The sequence below is a fragment of the Drosophila willistoni genome (genome assembly GCF_018902025.1).
Source record: "Drosophila willistoni isolate 14030-0811.24 chromosome XR unlocalized genomic scaffold, UCI_dwil_1.1 Seg143, whole genome shotgun sequence".
Lineage (NCBI taxonomy): Eukaryota > Metazoa > Arthropoda > Insecta > Diptera > Drosophilidae > Drosophila > Drosophila willistoni.
The window spans coordinates 8,092,267-8,113,163 of NW_025814056.1; the positions used below are offsets into that span (position 1 = coordinate 8,092,267).

Sequence of the window (20,897 nt, forward strand, 5' to 3'; positions counted from 1 at the left end):
ACATACATACATACATACATACATTTAGTACATACAATACATACACACACATATATACATATATATATATACATATGTATACATAGTTGAATATGTAGGAATATTTAGAACAGCGATGAGATGCTCGAAAATCCTTAGGATTCACATTTAGATACAACGAAATATGGAAAACAAACATACATACGTAAAACTTTTTTGTTTTTGTTGGAATATACATACATCTACATATATATATATATATATATATATATACCCACCCTAAGTGTTATAGGATTTAGACTGTTAATCTGATAATAAAATCAAATATTCCAATTAATTGTAGTGAAAGTGAGTGAATACAGTCAAGAATCAACCGTTAGACAACAAAAACAACAACAATATATCCTGTAGTAATCAAAATTAGTGTTAAACAATATTGTTATACATATGAAAAATCACTTTATACACAAAAGAAACCAAATAAACATATGCAAAATCTATACATACATACATTAAATGCATATATATATATTAGTATATATACATATATATGTATATGGTATAGTATATATGGAATAGCCTATAACTTATATACACCTATATCTATATTTTATATTGTATTAAATAAACCGTAAGAGACTGAACTTCATAATAGTTTTTCCTTTTCAACTAGAATAAACAAACCAGTTCAAGTAAGTAAATATTAAATGTGTATTCTATATCCAATAATTAGGATGAATAGTTTGACAATTTTCTGATTTTAATAAAAACCAAAATATCGTAATGTAGTAGCCAAAAATCCAAAGGAAGTAGCTGCGTCAAGTTTCTCTCTATGTATATATACAAATATATTTTGTGTTTCGTTTTTTACTAAAAATCGGTCCAACAATTGGTTATACCAAAGAAGCAATCAATTCGTTAAATTGTTTCTAATCGAATGCAATAGCAATAGACATGCCATCTCGCTCAATCTCATGGCGATGGTTAGAAGCATTTCTTCAAAATTGAAAAGCAAACAAAATTTGTAAATCCAAAACTGTGTGGATATAGGATGCTCTACATGATGACTATATACATATGTATATGGTTGGTAGTCAAGAATAAATATATGTAAATATATTTAATATTTAATCGCAAGCTCTTCCATTTAGTACTGATTTGATAATTATTAAGACAATGCATGAACATTTATTTTTTATAGTTTTTAATTTATTGAAATTGGAAAATTGTCTCGTTTTTATATATGTATATATAGATATATATATATATATATAGCACTAACTCTATATACATTTACAATTTCAGATTTCTAATTGCATTTTCCAAAAATACAATTATCTTTGTTTTTTTTTTGTTTTTCTTCTCTTTATGCTTAGTAAAAATGTAGCTTGATTTTCTTTTTTCTCTAAATTAGAAGACAGAAAAACATATTTTTTAAATATAATGGAATGTTTTTTTTTGTGTGTGACTGTGTGTGTGGTAAGTGTATGTATATATGTTTAGGTGTTTAAATGTTATACAAAAATATTACAAAATAAATTTATTTCACTTAATTTGGTAAAGAAAAGAAAATGTAAAAACAACTAAAGAACTAAATCAAAATGGACGGGTTGTTTCTTTTTTTTTATAAGGTCAAAGTGCCGTCAACATACATTAAACGAAACCAAAGAAAACAAACAAAAAAGTTGAAACGAAATCATGCCTAAAAACAATTGGCAGTGGAAAATGGAAAAATCGCGATTTTCCAATAATCGTTCTTTTGTGAATTTTTTTCTTTTTGGTGAGAGTCTGAGTCGTTGTCTAAGGCTGTTTACATGTGTGTGTATGTGTTTGTCATGTGTGTGTGTGTGTGTATGTGTATAGTTTATTTTGTGTCTTCTATGCGTTGTAAATAGATTTCAAATTAAATGAAAATCTCTGTCCGCTTTCTGACTTGATGGCCAGTGGTGGAATGGAGTACAGCATCATCGGGATCATCGGCACCATCGGCTCCCTGATCCTCGTGCGTTAAATAGTCACCTTTATGCCTATGCAAGTAGCGGCCAATCAGGAAGAACATTAAAATAAGCAAGAGGAATAGTATAACCAAAAGGCCTGAAACAAAAAACAAGAAATGGACAATTTAAATAGAGAGAATACAGAACACAATCCACTTCTAAGGACTTACATGCCAATAATACAGAATCCACTTCATTGTAGGCCTTGCGCAGTTTCTCCTCATCGACCAGAGGCGGTGGCCTTGTCTCGATTTCAATGGGTGGATGAGTTACTGGCTCGACGCCACAAAAGTCTTCAGTTAGTTGGGCTAAAAATTTGAATTTTTTCACATGATCGATTGCATTATAAAATATTAGAATTTATCTACTTACTGCCCAAAGATTTCACATTACTCGGTGGATTCTGTTGGAACATCAGTTTCAATGGATATATATCATCAAATTGCACTCTCGACACACAACCAATAAAACCATCGGTCATTGATTCGTTTTTACCAATATACATATATTGAATATTATTGAATTGAGCATCTGCCGAGGCTTTAATATCGAAATTATATTCAACTGGCTCATAATTATCCACTTTAAGGACCACTGTCGAGCCGCTGTTCTTTCGCATAAAATGAAGATCATGATATTGACCTAGACCAAAATGCTTTTTCGGAAATATTATCTCCTGACGTTCGAAACCAAAGTCGAATACGCAACGCAAGTGTCCTAAAATAAACATATATATGAAAATGTCAATGGATCGTTCATTACAAATTAATGGAGGATTATTAAATAATGGAATTAACACAAATGAAATAAAAATTGATAATTAACTAAAGCAATAAGTATAATAAAGAACTTTAAGACACTTACCCGAATTGGAAATCTGTATGGTTAGATATTCGCCAGTGAGATTTGATGAGAAACCTAATAGGAAACCCTTTGGAATGGTTGTGGTAAAGCCAACGCGTATATTTTCGGCAATAGTGGAACGGAAAGAGCCTTCAAATTCATAACGTATAATCGAACTGGAGCGCAAGTTAACGCCAATTTCTGAAAAAATATTTGAAAAATTATAACAAAGAATAGCTATAAAATTTAAGTATAAGTAATTACCATCTGCACAAATGGGTCCTTTGAAGGCGCTCCAACGGCAATCGCAACTATAGCCATCATAACGTTCAATGCAAGTGCCATTATTAAGACACGGGCTGGACTCACAGCGACCCACACAGCCTGTGCTGATGCCATAGAGGCCACGCATGGAATATTGCTTAAGGTCGACCATTTTACCATTTAATAACAAAGCACGAATGCATCCAACATAACCATCACGGTATTCAGTGGTAGCTCCTATAACCAAATCGGAGGTCAAGTGAAGAGCTCGCACCGGACCTGGTGGCTCACGCACTTCGGCCTTGATCGAACCATCGACCACCAAGCGAGCCTCTTTGCGATTCCTCTCCACACTGACTGTATGCCAATTATTATCATTCAAATGATAGCTGGTGCCCACATTGACTCCAAGTGGACCGCTTCCGGCCTGATATTGGAATTGCAATTTATTGCCATTGATGAGACTTAATTTGATGTAATCGGATGGTCCGGTGGCATGGAAGATCACTGAATTCTCTTGGGTAGTACGGAATTCCAAATAAATATCACCCGAATGACCCATATCAAATGGAGGTAAGTTTATCGAAGCATCGGCTATCCGGAATGTCACCACATTGCTAAATAGATCGTCGCCCTCACAGCGCAATGGGCCCAGGGTATATCTACCCTGTTTCTCATCCAATGGAGTGCCAGTGTCGCCAAATTTCACTGCACGCACAGGTAAATGTTCCTTCTCTCTGATATCACCGCCATCCTCTGTCCATTCCAAGGAATTGGAATCACAATTACACCATTTGGTTGGATCATGACATTTGCCGAGAATACCACATTCACATTTCCTCGAGCCAGGCAAGGCACCTGCCCAATAGTCCATGGGCTGATTATTTCGTGATATCCACCACGAAAACGGACGGAAATTGCCAACCTCGGCTGAAATTTGTTAAAAATCATAATCAAAAATCCAAGTCCAATAAAATAAGAATTGCAACTTACAAGGCGAATTGAATAGTCTTGAGGAACGACAGGAATAGCTTAAGCGCTGCCAGCAGCTATGAGATCGATTGAGTAATGCTTCGATTTGCAATTGATTGGCATCGTACATAATTGATTGCTCGAATGATCCAGGCTCCTGGAAGCCATCCACAGTGGTGGTATGCTCCTGGCTATGACTCAAGGTTGTTATCACACGGCCGTCCGCTGTAATAAAAATGATCACAGGAAACGTTACTCTCCACATAAGAGAATCGATAAATCCTTTCTCATATCTTACAATAAAATTCACAAGTTACAGGGAATGGTTCCAATGGACCACTGCCATCAACGTCAATCTGAAGATTGACACGCTGCTGTACATGCTGGACATTCTTAAGAGCTTGACAGGATAGCGGATTGTTGGCTACAAATAAAAGGAACAACTCATTAATCTGTGTGATATTCAAACCTTCGCGTTTTTTACTCACAAGTGTGACAAACAGCTCCTGCATAGCCAGTTTGAGCGCAGTCGCAGAAGAATTCCCTTGAGTTCTGATGGCAAATACCCTTGTGCTGGCAGGGATTTGGATTGCAACGATCAATCATTTGGCAGGCATCGACGACGACATCATCGCCACAACACACCTCTTCGCCTTGGACCCAATCCTGGGGTAGCTTATAATTGCCATCGACGGAAATTAAACGCATGCAGCCGACAAAACCGTTTTTCTCTTTGCCACCAGCTATATAGTAGAGACGCCCAGTAGCTATTTGCAGATTCTTTGTGGTAGTCATCGGTCGCTGATCAATATTTAGGATCAGACGATTTCTCTCAATCGATATCACAAACGAATGCCATTTGCCATCATTGAATTGTTCATCATAGTTATCCAATATGATTCTGGGCTTGTCTTTTGGTTTCAAATCAATCTTTACTTTACCAAACTCGAGGAAAACTTTGATATAGCCACCACTATAGAAATCATGATGTAACATCACGCCACTCTCCTCATAGGTACGGAAGTAGAAGGAAACATTCAATCGTTGCGAGTTCTCGTATCCCTTAAGGCGTACATAGGAGCCACGTGTGGTAAAGGTCACTGGATAAATGGGTGGTGAGGGACAGGCATAGATGGTATTAACCTTCTGATACAGATAGGCCTCGCCCAATTCATAGCTATCCTTCATGTTGCGAATAAAGTTGGTGGAATTCAAATAAAGATTTTCCATGCAACCGGAGAAATTTTGCTGAACAATAAGACCCTCCTGGACATTGGGTACGCCGCCCAAATACAATTCCCGATTCAAATTCAGACGACTAAATTCACCCTTTATCTTTCCACGTACTATCACACGATCCACAGAGAAGATTATGTCACGACGATTACGCGATATAACCACATCATGCCAAACATTATCATCAAGCAGACTACCCACAGACAGGGAGGTCATTACGTTTGAGCCCAAATCCAAATTCAATATCATTTTGTTATCCTTCAATTGAAGGGCATAGTAATCGCCCTGAGTTCCTCGCGAGTACATTAAAACGCCGTTGGCGAATGCCGTCTTGAAGCGAAAACGTATGGATTCCCGGGTCGAGGTAATTGGCTCACGTCGCAGATCATAGCGTACCAATCCAGTGCCATTGAAATACAAATTCTCCGAAACTATGCAAATACAAATGTTTATAATGAGTGCATTAATTGGAAAATTATTCCTACTGTACTTACTATAATCACAACCATAGAGCTCAACACGCATCGAAATTCGATCATGCCAGCGTGTGGGATTAATGCGAACCCATTGTGCTATAATGGGCACTTCGAAAACATTGTAGTGTATGGAATTGCCATCTGAATTGCCTTTGAACATCTAGGCGAATGAAATATAAAGGATTACAACATTAAAAACTTGTTTCAATACAGCAAATGTCATTATATGCACATTGCACGATATCGTATCCTTCTTTTAAGTTTCTTCTTCCAAAAACCATGCGACTAATAGAGTTATAGTTGATAAAGATTAGAACATTACTTTTTAGTCACCATTATGTCTTAGGCTTAGTTATAGTGCATTTTTGGTTATTATTTATTTGAAATACCTGCGGTTCGCTAGTAGGATTAACGTACGAACGCCAAAATTCACCATCATCGGAATATTGTACAATATATTCCGTAACAAATTCATCAGTGTGCATGCGTCCCATAGTCGCGATCTTGCGAACCATACGCGGCTCACCCAAATCGAGTGTTAGAAAATGATTATAGGTATTCTCAACTGGTGTCCAAGCAGCATTTCCTGTGTATCATCATTATCACCAGTAGTAGTGTATTAGCATTAGGATTAGCATTGTGTATAATATTTAATGTTAGGATTAGGATTTTAGTGACACACAAAAAAAGAGACAAGCTACATTATGTTAAATGGGTGCACCAGTTATGGATGAAAGTTTGGAAAGGACCAAACATAAAATAAATCAAAAAAGCAAACAACAAAATCAAATAAAAAAATAAATGATAATTTTGCTCCCCAAAAACCCACACCAACAACCACCACATTGAGTAAAATATATGGAAACACACATACACACAAATAAATCCCCTTTAGGAGGTGTGGATGGATTCCAATCTTACCTTGATATTACCACCAGGTTCTTTATAGTCGGCAAACTCTAAATCGGTTATGCCATAGCTTATCGTATATTCGGTGACATATTCATTACTATGGGGACGTCCTTGTAGGGCTATATGCGTGACATTTCTCACCAGACCCAAATCAATGATCAAACGTTGATCAAAATCCGAATTTTTCGCTGACCATGAAGTGCCAGCTTCAGGTGGATAATTGGCATAATTGCAGGGGGTGTGTGGATGGATAGATGGCGGAGGAGGAGGAGGTGGAGGCAATAAAATGGGCAATAAAATGAAAAGATAAAATTTTACGAAAAGCAAAAACAAAACAAATAAAAATCCACTTAAATTAAATTGATCAAAAAACAATATATACTTATACATATATAGACAGTATGTTGTTGTTAATGTTGTTGTTGGTTGTATGCCGCCTGGTGCTCTAGTTTTTCCCCCTTTTTGAATTTAAGGTATTTTTCATTCTATCCCCCTTCTCTTCGGTTCGGGGGGTGTTTCTCAATTAATAAACCATAATTTAGGGGCGATTTCTATTGACAGCTGCAAGTGGTCGATCTCAATGAGGGCAGCAGCTAGCAACCCTGTTAAGAGTGCCAAAGCAGAACAGAGAGAAAGGATTTGGGGTAGGGATTTGTATTTTTAGTGTTAACACTAAATGGTCTGCACTCAGACAGGCGCGGGAGGGGTGACCACGGGCGGTAGGTAAGAGGTCAGGGCCATCAGTGTGCAGGGTGACGGCTGCACAATAATTGCAGCATGCTTTTGTTTTAGCTGAGTGCGGTTGCAAAATGAAAAAGAAGGAGTCTGTAAATGGAACCTTCATCCTTTGGAAACTTTTGCTTCAAGTTTTCTGGTCTCCATTTCAATGCCGCATTCAACTATAAAACTTTATTTCGGCAATATAAACAAGCAATCCCAAAAAAAAAAAAAACAATGAGTGATTCCCATCGATAAAACTTTTCGTGGCAAACAAAATGAGGCTATTACCTACCCCTAGTTACCTTTAAACAAGTCATCCTGGTCGCCGTCGTTGTCGTCCTGCGGTTGTTTGCTTATCAACTTAGTCAACTAACTAGGGGTAAATCTGTTTTAGGGATCAATCGAAGTTGGTATACTCTGATTCCTCAGTTTCTAAGGTAATATGTACATATGTAGGGTATATATGTGTGTTCGTTGTTAGCTGGTCTAACAAAAGGAAACAAGGAAATGAATTCATGGCGCAAATGAACGTTAACGACGACGACAAATAAAGTAAGTTTGTCTGAGCCCAAGTCTGATTTCCATTTTGCTCCCTACTCCTATGTTCCTGTGCCTGTCCCTGCTGCCTGTGTTCCCCAAATATAGATTTATAGCCTTTTAAGCATATTTCCGGCTTTGCTACGTTTCATGTTTGCATGTATTTTATTCCCCTATATACCCCTTCCCACAACAAATCAACATATAAAACCAGCTGAATGGGTAGGGGGGAAAAGGGGCTTAAACTAACATAATTGGTTGCCCTTATTCAGCAAAGGGAAGAAAATGCAAGGATTCGTCCGTACACATACATATCTATAATAAAACTCATATTCCAAATCGATTCAAGGTCTTAGCCGTACATTTTTGAGACTAAGCCCGTGTAATCCCATGTTTTTAATATTAAGCATGACTATCAATTATGATTATAAACCCAGTCCCAAACAGACATGAATTCCACCAAGAGAGATTCGAGTGTACAAAAATATAGTATAAATTTATTAACAACTTTTATGATTTTTTGTATGGCTTAAGTAAGGCTTGCTTGCAATATTCTAATATGTCCCCATTCACTGATCCTATCGCGTCCCCTCTGCCGTCTGGAGGTATAAGATCATTAAAATGAAGCCAAGTAAACTTTTCTTGATCTACGGGTAGACAATTTCGAAATGCAATGGCAGCACAATAATCCTCATCGAGTAAATGTTCCTCGAAACGCCAATTAGTCATTAGGGTATCATCACAGTGTAGGATAGTGCCTTGTAAAGGCGATGAGGACTCCTCCAAGGTGTGGGAAGCATCAACATTAAAACTGATCTTCTCTAAATCAATGGTTATGCCAACGCCCAGTTCCTTGACATAGGCCTCCTTTAGGCACCAATGACGCATAAATGCTTTGAGTTGACCTCTATCCGAGGATTGTGCTCCTATGAAGGACCATTCTTGAGTCGAAAATTTACTCTTCATGAGGCGAAAGAAATCTTTAAGAGGTCGGCCACCATCATAGGATATTTTCATAACATCCACGCCGATGCCAAACTCATCGCCGCCCTCCTCACCGAGGCAGGTGGGATCACTCCGGGCAATGCCAGCTAACACCACCAGTTTGCCCTGGTGTGAAACATTGAAACTCAGCATTGACTTTGACTTCTTCTGCTTCCACCCCTCATTTTGAGTTGTCACGCCGCCCTCGCCCTCGCCCTCGTCATCGCCATCGCCCTTGTTGCATTTTGGCAACCAGTAGGGTTTCCCCCGGGCGTCACGCTTAAATTGCACTTGCTGATAGTCCTCGTGACTGCAGCCGCTCACATATTTCCGCATTAACAGACGGCCAATTAGCGAGGATAGAAAATCATCAATGAAATGAAATTTCATTAGGCGTTGTCGCTCTTCGATTTGTATGACGGCCACCGCCTTGGACAATTGGGCCAATGTTGGTGTCCATTTGCCTAAATCGAAGGCCCAGCGTGTGCAAATGTGTTTGTTCATTTGTTTGGCAAATAAAGTACATATATATATCTATTTAAATAACAAAAACATGATGTTTTCTTCTATTTGCAAGTGTTCTTCTTCTTTCTGTTCTTTCTTTCCAATTGGGTAGTGTGACCAGAATGCTGATAACGACAAAATAGGCTAAGCCAACGGGACTTATGCAACACTTTAATGTTAAACCTAAGCGCCAAATTTAAAATGTCTTTTGATTCGGTCAATATCCGCCCTATTCCTTTTTGTTTAAATAAAATTATAAATATTTGTAGTTTCTTAGGAATTTAATAAAGGAGTTCACCACCGATACTGAGTTAGAAACACATTTATTGCTGCTGTCAACTCCTGTATTTCACAAATTTAAAATGTCTTTTGATTCGGTCAATATCCGCCCTATTCCTTTTTGTTTAAATAAAATTATAAATATTTGTAGTTTCTTAGGGATTTAATAAAGGAGTTACTACATTGTAACGTCTTGTAGGCAGCATTATTTAAAAATAATAAATTAATCATAACTAATTTGAACTTAAGCACACAACTCAACAGGCTAAGTAAGAATGTATCTACTAACGAAAAAATTAAAAAACGATAATGGAAAGGTAGCTTACCATTTAAACGGGCCTTTTCCGGACCACGATCGTTTAGCGATGAGGTAGCTGTTAAAGCGGCTCGCTCCATTAGCTGCTGGTTGCATTCATAGTCGGAGAAGTAATCACTGAAGGCATCTGAAAGAGTTAAGAGAATAAGACGGATGAATAATTGATATTCACTTGACCCATATCCATATAAGTATATACATTTATGTCGAAATCCATATTCTCATTTATAAACTGTCACTAAATTGTAAATAAATATCCAGGGTCATGGTGGTCGACTAGTTTATACTTTGTACTATAATGTTTGTAGCTTTCAAGAGCCTATTGTGCTATGGGTAACAATTTTTATGTTATTAATATGGGTACATGTCATAACGCCCAGTGTCATAAGGCCCTTGGGCCTTATGACACACATTTTGCGACATAAAGCCCACGGGCGCAATGACACTTTTAAATGTGACATAAAGCACGCCGGACTTTATTTCACTTTTTTATGGGCGTTATGACACGATTAAAGGGCAAACAATTACATTTTTTAAATATTTTATTGAATATTCTTCAATTGTGTCGTAGCGCCCTCGGGCGCTATTTCGTTTTTGGAGTGGGCGCTAGTTCACATTTAAAAGTGTCTTAGCGCCCATGGGCGCTAAGACACACATTTTTGCGACATAAAGCCCAAGGGCCTTATGACACTGGGCGTTATGACATGTACCCTATTAATATACCCGGTTTACCCTCTGGCAAACAATAAGATTATTTTTGTTGGCTATGAGCCAAAATCAAGAATTTTAAGTACATCATTTCAATTACAATATAATTTTCTTTATTTTTTCTGAGTGGAGGATCCTCTTTTCGCTTTTTTTATGGCTAGGTCATAAATTTCCATACAAAACCACTAAGTAAATAAATAAAAAGAAATAAGAAAAACAAAAAATATTCGCTGTTCCATATCTTCTCTGTTTGTATATAAACATTTGCTGTTGCCAAAGAGACACCGACACCGACACCAAGTCAAAAGGATGCATTGCATGGGGGTATCCTTTATCCTCACAGCCACTTAGTCTGAGCATAAGAGCATGATAAAAGCGGAGCCGGATATCCTAGCATAGACACAATTGCAATCAACCCCCAAAGAATAAGGTGATGGGTGCAGCACTTCTTTTTGGGGTAAACAACCCTTAGGATGTTTGCTCAACAGAGTTTGTTGAGTTCATGTTCATGTGCACATTTTAACTTTCACATTGACGTTGATTTTTATTTTGACTTTGAGCTTTTGGCGGGCCCCAAAAGATTAGCCAAACTATAACATGCCATGGTTATCAAAAGGGCTTACCTTTATTCTCTCTCTCTCTCCCACTCCTTTGATAAGCATTGAACCAAAACATATGTACATTACTTAACACGCACGAAAATCTTGGCAAAAACAATACCAAAATCTAAGAACAAAAAAAAATCAATATAAAAATAAAACTTTGAACTACTTTCTTTCCCCTTTTTTACTGGCTTGGATGACGATGATTGTGCCCTTACACGCCATTAAAAAAGAAAACTATTTTTCTATGGAAAGAATCTATCTTCTACTTGGCTTGAAAAGCAATTAGACATTAGATTAATTAAGTTTGCTGTCTTCTAATTAGATCACATTGAGTTCAAGTCACTATTTGAGGGAAAAAGATGATTCACGTGAGTCATATTTAAGCTTTAGAGAATCGATTAGTCAAAGTTTAAGTAAAAAAGTCATCGTAGGAGACTTGAAACAAGCGATCAGAAAATCTATCTGCTTATTTTTAATAAAATTCCAACAAAAATCTTGGGGCCATTCTTGGGAGTTCTAAACTTGTCTCTTCTAATCATATAAAGAGGAAAATCGAATTTGTGGAATTGTTGTTTATACATTAACAATCAATTTCGATGCTTTTCTTTAGAAAATTAACCAAAGGAAAATACCGTTATTTATATTGGAATACTTTTGTTTTCCATTCGAAAAACGTAATAAATATGTATGTATGTATATATATGCATCAATATATGTACATAGATATGTATGTAGAATATGTAATAAATAAATCTGGCTAATGTTCTCAATGAAATAAATATGACGTGACCGATTTTTGAAAAGCAATTTCCGCTGTTTCAGATCATTCGGAAAATGTGAAGTGCGAATGATGTGAAATAAATTGGCAAAGGGAGGGGGAGGGCAAATTGTTAGTAGTGGTGTGTCTGAATGAGGAATTGGTGTGTGAAAGGGGAGCTGCTGCTTGTGAGGCGGGGGTTTTGGCTGGCTGTCTGAGTGAAGAATTGAAAATTGTTTATTTTTAGTCATAAAAATGTTTGCACATGAACTTTGTATAATGTTTACACACACACACACACACACACATGTGCACTGACAAATTGTCTAACAAATAAATGAACATCACTTTTATGTGAAAGAGAGGGAGGACACAATGGCAGGGATTACCGCAAACGGGAATTGGGGGTGAAGTGGGGTGCTTAATGGGGAAAGGGTGACATATGGTAAGTGAGAAAAGCACGTGTAAGACACGAGAGCAACAAAATAAAACGAAAAAAAAACAGATGTAGATGATGCGCAGACGTCAAAAAGATAACAGAGTGCAAAACGCCGGCTCCAATTGGAAATAAATATCCAACAACAAATGAATAAGAAAACGAATATCAAATGCCAAAAAGACAAGTGATCAACATACGAATCGTAGCCAATAAAGAAGAAACCAAAAAAGGCGTTGGTAATCGGTTTTTGTTTTGCCCTAGCTGTTCGTAAGCAACGTTATGATCGCCTCTCCTACACTGCTTTTTTCTCTTTCTAGCATGCACACTTTGTCACTCTCTGCTGGACTGATCGAAGAGCGAGTTAGAAAGAAAGAGTAACAAAGAGAGACGAGTTTTCAGCTTTGGGGGAACACGCCCAAAACGAACAAATGAATAAAGCGAACTTGGCTTACGTTAATTAACAGTATTTCGTTTGCGACTTGATAAGGGACAATTTTTTATAGAGGACTTAACTCATAACTTTATTAATATCACATACCTGCTTGCACATTTCCTACGCTGTTGCTGCTTAGCAGGAAGATGAGGTAAATTGTCGTTGTCGCTGTTGTTGCGGCTGCTGAGGCTGCCTTCGTATAACTTTTCAGCCTCATTTTGTTGATGGCGCCCCGTTTGTTTAATTTCGTTCACCACCGATACTGAGTTAGAAACACATTTATTACTGCTGTCAACTCCTGTATTTCACAAATGTAATTGCAGAAACAAAACAAAATAAGTTTCGCTTATCAATTTACAAAAAAAAAAAAACAAAAAACAATTACAATTTAATGCTGCTGGGGCGGATGACGATGACACACTTAACTCAGTGTGGCCAGCTCTTGAAAGTGTAAAAACACGAGCTCTAACAGACAGTGTGACCAACTCTGTTAGTGTTACCAGCCTTAGAGAGTGAAAAATCTAACAAACAGTGGGACCCTACTACAGTTTTTAAAAAATCAAGAACCGCTCACTAGTTTAGTGTTACCAGCTGTCAAAAATGTAAAAACACAAATATCAGACAGTGTGACCAACTCAGAAGCGATAGTGATAGGAAGTGGATATGGCAGCACTGGTGACTTCTGGCAACACTCACAATATATCTGCTGGCCGATTTAGCTTCTGGCAACACTGAAGATGAGGGCGACCGGGACGCTGCTGCCAACATTTTGCCAATTCGTGGCTATTTTCTTTATATTTATTAAACAAAACTATGTGACGGCCACCGGGAATCCAGCCCCTGTGGGTGTCCATCGTCGATTCGAGTACAAGTATTCGTTTAAGCCACCATATTTGGCGCAAAAAGACGGAACTGTTCCGTTTTGGGAATACGGGGGAAGTAAGTAAGAAGAAGCAGCTCCACGTCAGTTGTTTTGGCCCGCTCAATGCTGGCCATTGGTGCGAAAGAGATGGCGTATTGGGTCCCAAAGTAACCAACTTGCTGACAACCACTGAGCAGCAGCCGCTGCTGCAGTCATGCAAAGTGGACACGCAAGCACTTTGTCTTGATATCATATCTCAGCCCTTGACTATATGATTGGGTCCAAACCAATGCTAATGCCACTTGTTGCTCTCTGATTTATAGATGCCATTGCCAGCTCCGAAAGTGTACGTGTGGCGCCGTCGTTGCGATCTCAAAAGGGTGCCATTTGGACAAAGTCGCAAACGAACTTTGACTGGTGGGATGTGGAGATAGTGTTCCGCGTAACGGGACGTGGCCGTATCGGAGCCGATGGTTTGGCTTTCTGGTACACCACTGAGAAGGGTGATTACAATGGGCCCGTGTTTGGTTCCTCGGACCGCTGGAATGGTCTGGCTATCATTTTCGATTCCTTCGACAATGATAATAAGCACAACAATCCTTATATCAGCGCTGTACTAAATGATGGCACCAAACAGTATGATCACACCAATGATGGCACAACACAGTTGCTGAGCGGCTGTTTGCGTGATTTCCGTAATAAGCCATTCCCCACCCGGGCTCGCATCGAGTACTACAACAATGTCCTTACCGTGCTCATCCACAACGGAATGACCAACAACAATGATGACTACGAAATGTGTTTGCGCGCCGATGGTGTTAGTCTTCCCAAATATGGTTACTTCGGCATTTCAGCTGCTACTGGTGGCTTGGCCGATGATCACGATGTTTTCCATTTCCTAACAACCTCACTGCATGCTGCTGGCCAGGAGCCCCAGAAAGTTGATAACCAAGAGAAACTGACTCAGGAGTATAAGGAATACCAGGAGAAGCTGGAGAAACAAAAACAGGAGTACAAGAAGGAACATCCCGATGAGGTATATGCCACGCTGTCAGTTATATTATTATCAAAATGACAGATAATTAAACATGTTATGCATGTTCTCTTGTAGCACAAAGACGGCGACGAAGAATGGGATGAATTCTACGAGTCGGAGAATCAACGCGAGTTGCGTCAAATCTGGCAAGGACAGAGCCAAATCGCCGATCATTTGCGTGAGCTCTCCCGCAAGGTAGACGAGATCATTGGACGCCAGGAGAATACACTTTCACTAGTCTCCCGCGGCTTGGCAGCTCAAGCTGGTCAGGCTTTGCCACCGCCAGCCGCTGGCAGTGTGCCACAGCAGCAGCAACTTACTGGTGGCGTTGGCATCACCAGGCCCGATGTAGATTTGCTTATTGCTAATCAGAATTTATTGCTTAGCTCAATCAGAGAGATACGTCAACTTGTTGGCGATATTAATGTACGCACTGATAACATTCAAACAAATCAAAAGAACGCGCCCACCGCTCAAATTCAATCAACGGGCTACGATGTACAAACACTGATAGCCGAGATGCGTGATGGCATGAATCAGGTTAAACAGGGCATCACACATGTGGGACAGAGGTGCGTTTAATGATTGTCTTCTCTAATTTCAAGTATGACGAAATGTTAACATATTTTCGTTTACAGATTGGGAGCTCCGCAAGCTGCTGGGCAGGTTGCCAGTTGCCCCACCGGCAATTGTGTTGGTGTCACATTGTTCCTAAGTGTTACAGCTGTACAATTGTTGCTTGTCTTCATCTATAACATATATAAGTGAGTACTAAATGCAACATACAACAACATACTAAACTGAAATTATTCTTTTCACTTAAATATCTACATAAGATTGTTCTAGTTCTGTGATCTATGTTCGATCACAAAAGATCTTTTGATTATTGAGTCTATTCTAGACTATTTTGCAACTTGAGAAAACTTATATATAAAGCTAGATCAATCACATTAGTATTTGATGGCTATTTTAAACTTAAAATTTTAAAGCTATTTGTATTAAAATTATTTACTATTTCATTCTGAAACACAAATTTAGTTGCTCAGCGATCTTTAGTAACAAAAAGATTAAGCTATTAGTTAATTGTGAATGATTTTTTGCTGCAATGCTAATCAATTTTTTATTTGTTTCAGAAACCGAAGTGAAGCACAAGCAAAAAAATTCTACTAGGCCAAAATAGAACGACTCTCAATTAAGCAAATAACAGCAATAGCATCTACAATAACGTCAAGAAGAACATGCAACGTGTAACCACAGCAGCAACAAAAACAACAACAACAACAACACAAATGGAGGGTTAAACACACCTGACTAGGCGACAACTAAATTTAGTTGAAATGAAATACTTAAGACTACAGCGTAAATGGCTCTACAATATTTGTAAAATTGTTTTTTTTTTTTATACACATATATATAGCAACTATATGTATATTGATTTGTCAGGTCAGTTGTCCCTCATCGTAATAGAAATACCCCGCAGAAATGAAATGAACAATTTAAAAGTCAAGAACAATGATGAAGGAATAGCCAAGTCTCATGACAAACACGATGAGTTTGATGATGATGATGATGATGATGATAACGATTAAAAGGAAGATGAAGACTAAAAAGAGAAGCCACAAGACAAATTTAGCAGATTCGTTTGGAATGTTTTTCTATAATTAGAAAATGAAGACCAAGTTTAATTCTATTCTCAACTGCTGCATATCAAAATGTGGGCAGCCTTTACCTCGGCATTTCTATCGATTTGAAAATTATATGTAAACAAGAAAAAAAATCATCAATTGAATGGAAATGAAACAAAAAAAAAAAAACAAACAAAAAAAACTGCAAATGAAAATCCAATTATAATTCCATAAATTTAGAAAATTTTTGTAATCTTTTTTATACTTAAAAACAAAACCAACAAAAAAAAAAACAAACACAAAAAGTTGAGTTGAAGCGCCTCTCAAATTTCGATTGGCCAGAGCATACTATATCTTCCCATTAGCATGAAATTTAATTTATGTAATAAATTTGATTCTCTCTTTAAGTTTTCTCCTCTTTATTAGTTTTTTTTTTTTATATAAATTTTTGTTTGTTTGTTTATTATTTTTAGCATTTTTGATTTCTTCGCATAGTCTGATGCATAGAACTTTTATACTGAATATATATAATATACATACATAATGCATAATTAATTAGAAACTATAATATCAATGGAGAAAATGTGTGTGTGTGCGTTTTTATATGTTGTCATTCCAGTCTCTATAGAAATGTTTAAAGTGAAATAAAAAAAAAAAACAATTTATTTGCAAAAACGTAAAGAAAAAAAACAAAACGAAACGAAAATGAACATATAAAAGTTGAATAGTTATTTTTATTCTTCCATCGCTGCGCTTAATTCATTCAATCAACTGAAAGACTAAAAATGATAAAAGTTCATTTTTGCTGATATTGATAGCAAAAACTTTATATTTGCCATGAAACAAAACAAAATTTGAGGAGCCAGCATATTAAAAAACCAAAGACATGGCCCTAACTAAGTCGTAGTTTCTATACTCTCTGGCAAAAGAAAAAGGAAATACAGATTTTCCAGAATTGATTCACAATCTTAATGGATTGGTATTTTCAAAATGAATTGGGTTGGAAAACCAATTTTGGACTATATAATTCAAATGAGTGGTGATAATCACGCAATTAGACTGCGAATCGGATGCTCCAAGGATTTACTAAATTAATTCAAAAGCTTTTTCAGTATTTTGCAACTCCACGAAACGTTTGTTGACTAGATCTGTTGAAAGGCCAGATTATTTAATCTTCATTTGACAGATCGTAAGCAGTATTATTCAAATTATATAAGGGTATAAGTTTATTTTGTTTTCAAAGAACCGAATTCTTCTTTCTCCTCATTCAAGAGATCAATAATTAAAAGCGAAACGACTTTCTAACTGTGTGTAGTAAGGGGCGGACCTGGACTTAAGTTTTAACCATAGTAGTTTAATTTGTTTTCAAAAAAGAAGCATTCAAAATTCTCAAGGATTCTCCTCATTCGACAGATCGTGTCACTGCAAGCGGAACTAGTCTCTACCTGGATATAGTAAAATGCGAACATTATTAACGTATTAATTCAATATATTTTAAAAGAATAAAAATTCAACTGATTAAGAGGATCCTGTACCCTGTAACTCTCCATTGTTATAAAGAATTTGCTCAGCTTGGAACTTTCCACCAGTTCCCCTTCCTAGTAGGATATACATAGGCATATAAAATGATCCGATCCCATCAAATATAAGCCATTTTGAATATCATTGCATTCTCTCATGGAAAGTCTAGTCTTCTAGAACAAAGTAAGTATTACCTATTGGTGTCTTTAGTAAATGATCGCTCGATTTACCACATACTTAAAGTGACCAAGTCTGAGTTAAAGTGCATATACACTTTCTAGAAGTGTATTTAAATAGTCGTAAACCCCTCGACAATGCGGCAAAAATGGCGCCACGTGGTCGGCTGTTTTTCACTTTATTTGTAGTTTGGGTAAGAAGCTGGGAAACTTTGGCCATAAAATGTAACTGCCATTGGTGGCATTGTGGGCAAGCCTGCCCCATCCCCCACACTTCAGGCGCCAAACCATCTTTGTGTTGGGAGTGGGGGAACAACAACAACAACAAGAGTTAAAAAACAAAAAAAAAACAGTCGCCCAAAGATAAATGGACAGAAGCCAACAGCAGTCATGGCTATGTGATAAATTTTCGTGTGTGTGCCTTTTGGTTTCTTTTTTCCCATGTTTTCATTTTGGCAAGGGGGGAAAAGGGGAGGCTCTTACTGGGTTTGAGTTGAGCCAAAAGTGGTTGGACGGATGCTGGGGCTTGGCTATGTGCCAACGCCGTTTATGTAAAGCCAAAAGCATATTATATACTTCATATATGGCCAACGCATTGCGCAGAAGCAGGGACCACTTGGAGTTGGAGTCGAATGGTTGTTAATATTCTTTAACAGCCAATCAGCGTGAGGCAAACCGGCGTACAAAATGGCTACGGTTTATGAAGGCAACCGAGGAATCATCATAGTACGGGGATGAATACACTGCACAAAATAGCCACAAAATGTTTGCAAAACAAAAAATATGCTATTGCAATTGCAATATAATGCATAATAATGCATTCAATCAGAATCGGGAATTGAGGTGTTGAATTTGAAGGCATCTATTAGCCTAAATATTGGCAACTTGTGTGGAGATTCTAACTAAATGCCATTTAAAAATAAACTTCCAACTCAAATTACAAAACTAAAATATTGTTAAAGAACTCTATTGCGTTAAAAAAAGAAAAAGATAAGAAGATCTAGAGAAAATAACGAAATTTAGATTAATCTACCAATTCAAATATGTCGACGAAGTCAACATAAATTTTGAAGCTATTTCTGTATTCAACTTTATTCATTTGATTATGTTTAAAATTAAATAATTAAATTAAATAATTAAATAAAAATAAAAATGTTCTTGTCCTCTGTAATAATAATGTTTTTTCATATATGTATTTAAGATTGTAATCGATTAACTAAAGAAATTATTGCTGGTTCGGACTCATAGCAATACAAAATACAATATAATTCATATTCATATACATCCATATCATTTATATATATCCAATGTAAATATAAGATCTTGAATGAAAATCGGTCAAAAACTATCATATTTAGATTTTAGCAAAATGTATGGTTTTTTAAAACTTTAAAGACTTTGTTTTCAGACTATATTTTGGTAAATTTGTAACCGATATCCAAAAAATTTGTATCAACGAAATGGAAATGAACTAAAACAAGAGGGCCGGGGCTAACTTCGACCGAGTCAAAGTTTGTATACCCTTGCAACTTTTTGGGTAACTCTTTCCTTACCTATAGCCATCAAAGTGGAAAAACGTTTTATCTAAAAAGGCTAATGTTTCCGAAAGAACGGCATACAATCTTAGCATGGCAAATAACGACGATATTGATCAAAGTCACTGTTTCCACCGATCGTTTCTATGGGAGCTATATGATATAGTTACCCGATCTGTATCAAATTCGGCACATTCACTAACAGATATATTAAACTGACAAATATTTCATTTGAAAGCAATCGCGTTAAAAGTAACGAAGTTATTTAGAAAAGTCACTGTTTTCGACCGATCGTTCCTATTGGAACTATATGATATAGTCACGCGATCTTGATCAAATTTGGCATAGTCGTTTATATGACTATGTAGTAATAATAATATAATAAACTAAAAAAATAAATAAATTTTGAAACGATTTTTCAAAAAGAAAAATTATGTATACAGCACCAGTTTATGCGAAACTTGGCATCATTTAAACTTGAAAATAAAGATATCAATTTTTCAAGTAGCCCAAGAATTGACAATATTAAAGCTTCATGAGATTATAAATTATTGACTCTTTTTGGCCCGCTTGAAAAGATTACTTGATAATGACCTCTATTCCAAATCAAAATTGAGTTTCAAAGCAATAAAAGAAGATGTCACTTTCCGAAATTGGTAAAAATTTAACTAAGTTACAGATTCGAAAAATAAAGTGTTTTTTAAGAATTTCTCACATTGAATTTACCGCAGATTGTATTTGAGTAAATGAATGAATAATGAATCAACCTCAAATGGATCAAAAATCAGTTTACAGTGCTCTGAAAGTCCGGAACTATTAAAGTACGGGACTCGTAACATTTTCTAATCCCAATATTTGTCTAATAATATTAACAGATAACAGTTAATAAGTCTATAAACTGATACCCATAAAATTTAAAGACTTTTTCTAATTTTAAAATCTTTTATAAATCTGATATTGAGCAAATTGCAAACGATTTCAAAGCGAAGTGGGCAAGTTTATATAATAGATCTCAAATTTCTATTTAAACCTTTTTTTTTTCTTTAATTTATAGGACTTGGAACTAAATGATTTTGTAATTTAAGTCAAACCACATGGTTGAATGAGGTGAATATAATGGTTTAGGGTTTGTCTTCTTGACCCGATCTTGAACAAAGCAGACTTAATTCGAAACATATAAA

The 20,897-nt window shown here is 36.7% G+C and overlaps 3 protein-coding genes across 6 annotated transcripts; 1 reads left to right on the plus strand and 2 right to left on the minus strand.

Moving 5' to 3' along the window:
- Positions 1-1,407: 1,407 nt before the first annotated feature.
- On the minus strand, positions 1,408-13,426 carry LOC6645333 (neurexin-4). 3 transcript variants are annotated; one of them, XM_015177814.3, is made up of 13 exons: positions 13,347-13,426; positions 13,067-13,259; positions 10,030-10,146; positions 6,157-6,353; positions 5,786-5,927; positions 4,544-5,722; positions 4,354-4,479; positions 4,077-4,280; positions 3,084-4,013; positions 2,841-3,020; positions 2,349-2,693; positions 2,147-2,284; positions 1,408-2,073 (listed from the first exon to the last, which is right to left on the minus strand). In XM_015177814.3, exons 2-13 carry the CDS (start codon positions 13,176-13,178, stop codon positions 1,883-1,885), a joined length of 3,861 nt encoding a protein of 1,286 aa, XP_015033300.1. In that variant the 5' UTR covers positions 13,179-13,259; positions 13,347-13,426; the 3' UTR covers positions 1,408-1,882. The 3 variants fall into 3 exon arrangements, with proteins under 3 accessions (XP_015033300.1, XP_023033306.1, XP_002068303.2); XM_023177538.2 differs by lacking the exon at positions 6,157-6,353 and adding an exon at positions 6,689-6,885; XM_002068267.4 differs by lacking the exons at positions 6,157-6,353; positions 13,347-13,426 and adding an exon at positions 6,689-6,885 and having other exon boundaries at positions 13,067-13,323.
- On the minus strand, positions 8,406-9,497 carry LOC26529690 (L-aminoadipate-semialdehyde dehydrogenase-phosphopantetheinyl transferase). The gene has a single exon (XM_023177539.1). The coding sequence runs from the start codon at positions 9,422-9,424 to the stop codon at positions 8,447-8,449; it is 978 nt and encodes a 325-aa protein (XP_023033307.1). The 5' UTR covers positions 9,425-9,497; the 3' UTR covers positions 8,406-8,446.
- A 243-nt stretch (positions 13,427-13,669) lies between the features above and the next one.
- On the plus strand, positions 13,670-16,891 carry LOC6645334 (protein ERGIC-53). Of its 2 annotated transcripts, XR_002724167.2 has the most exons (6): positions 13,670-13,900; positions 14,147-14,859; positions 14,935-15,431; positions 15,498-15,623; positions 15,993-16,239; positions 16,303-16,891. XR_002724167.2 is itself a non-coding variant. In XM_023177264.2 (5 exons), exons 1-5 carry the CDS (start codon positions 13,699-13,701, stop codon positions 16,027-16,029), a joined length of 1,575 nt encoding a protein of 524 aa, XP_023033032.1. In that variant the 5' UTR covers positions 13,670-13,698; the 3' UTR covers positions 16,030-16,891. The 2 variants fall into 2 exon arrangements, 1 of the variants encoding a protein (XP_023033032.1); XM_023177264.2 differs by having other exon boundaries at positions 15,993-16,891.
- The last annotated feature ends 4,006 nt before the right edge of the window (positions 16,892-20,897 follow it).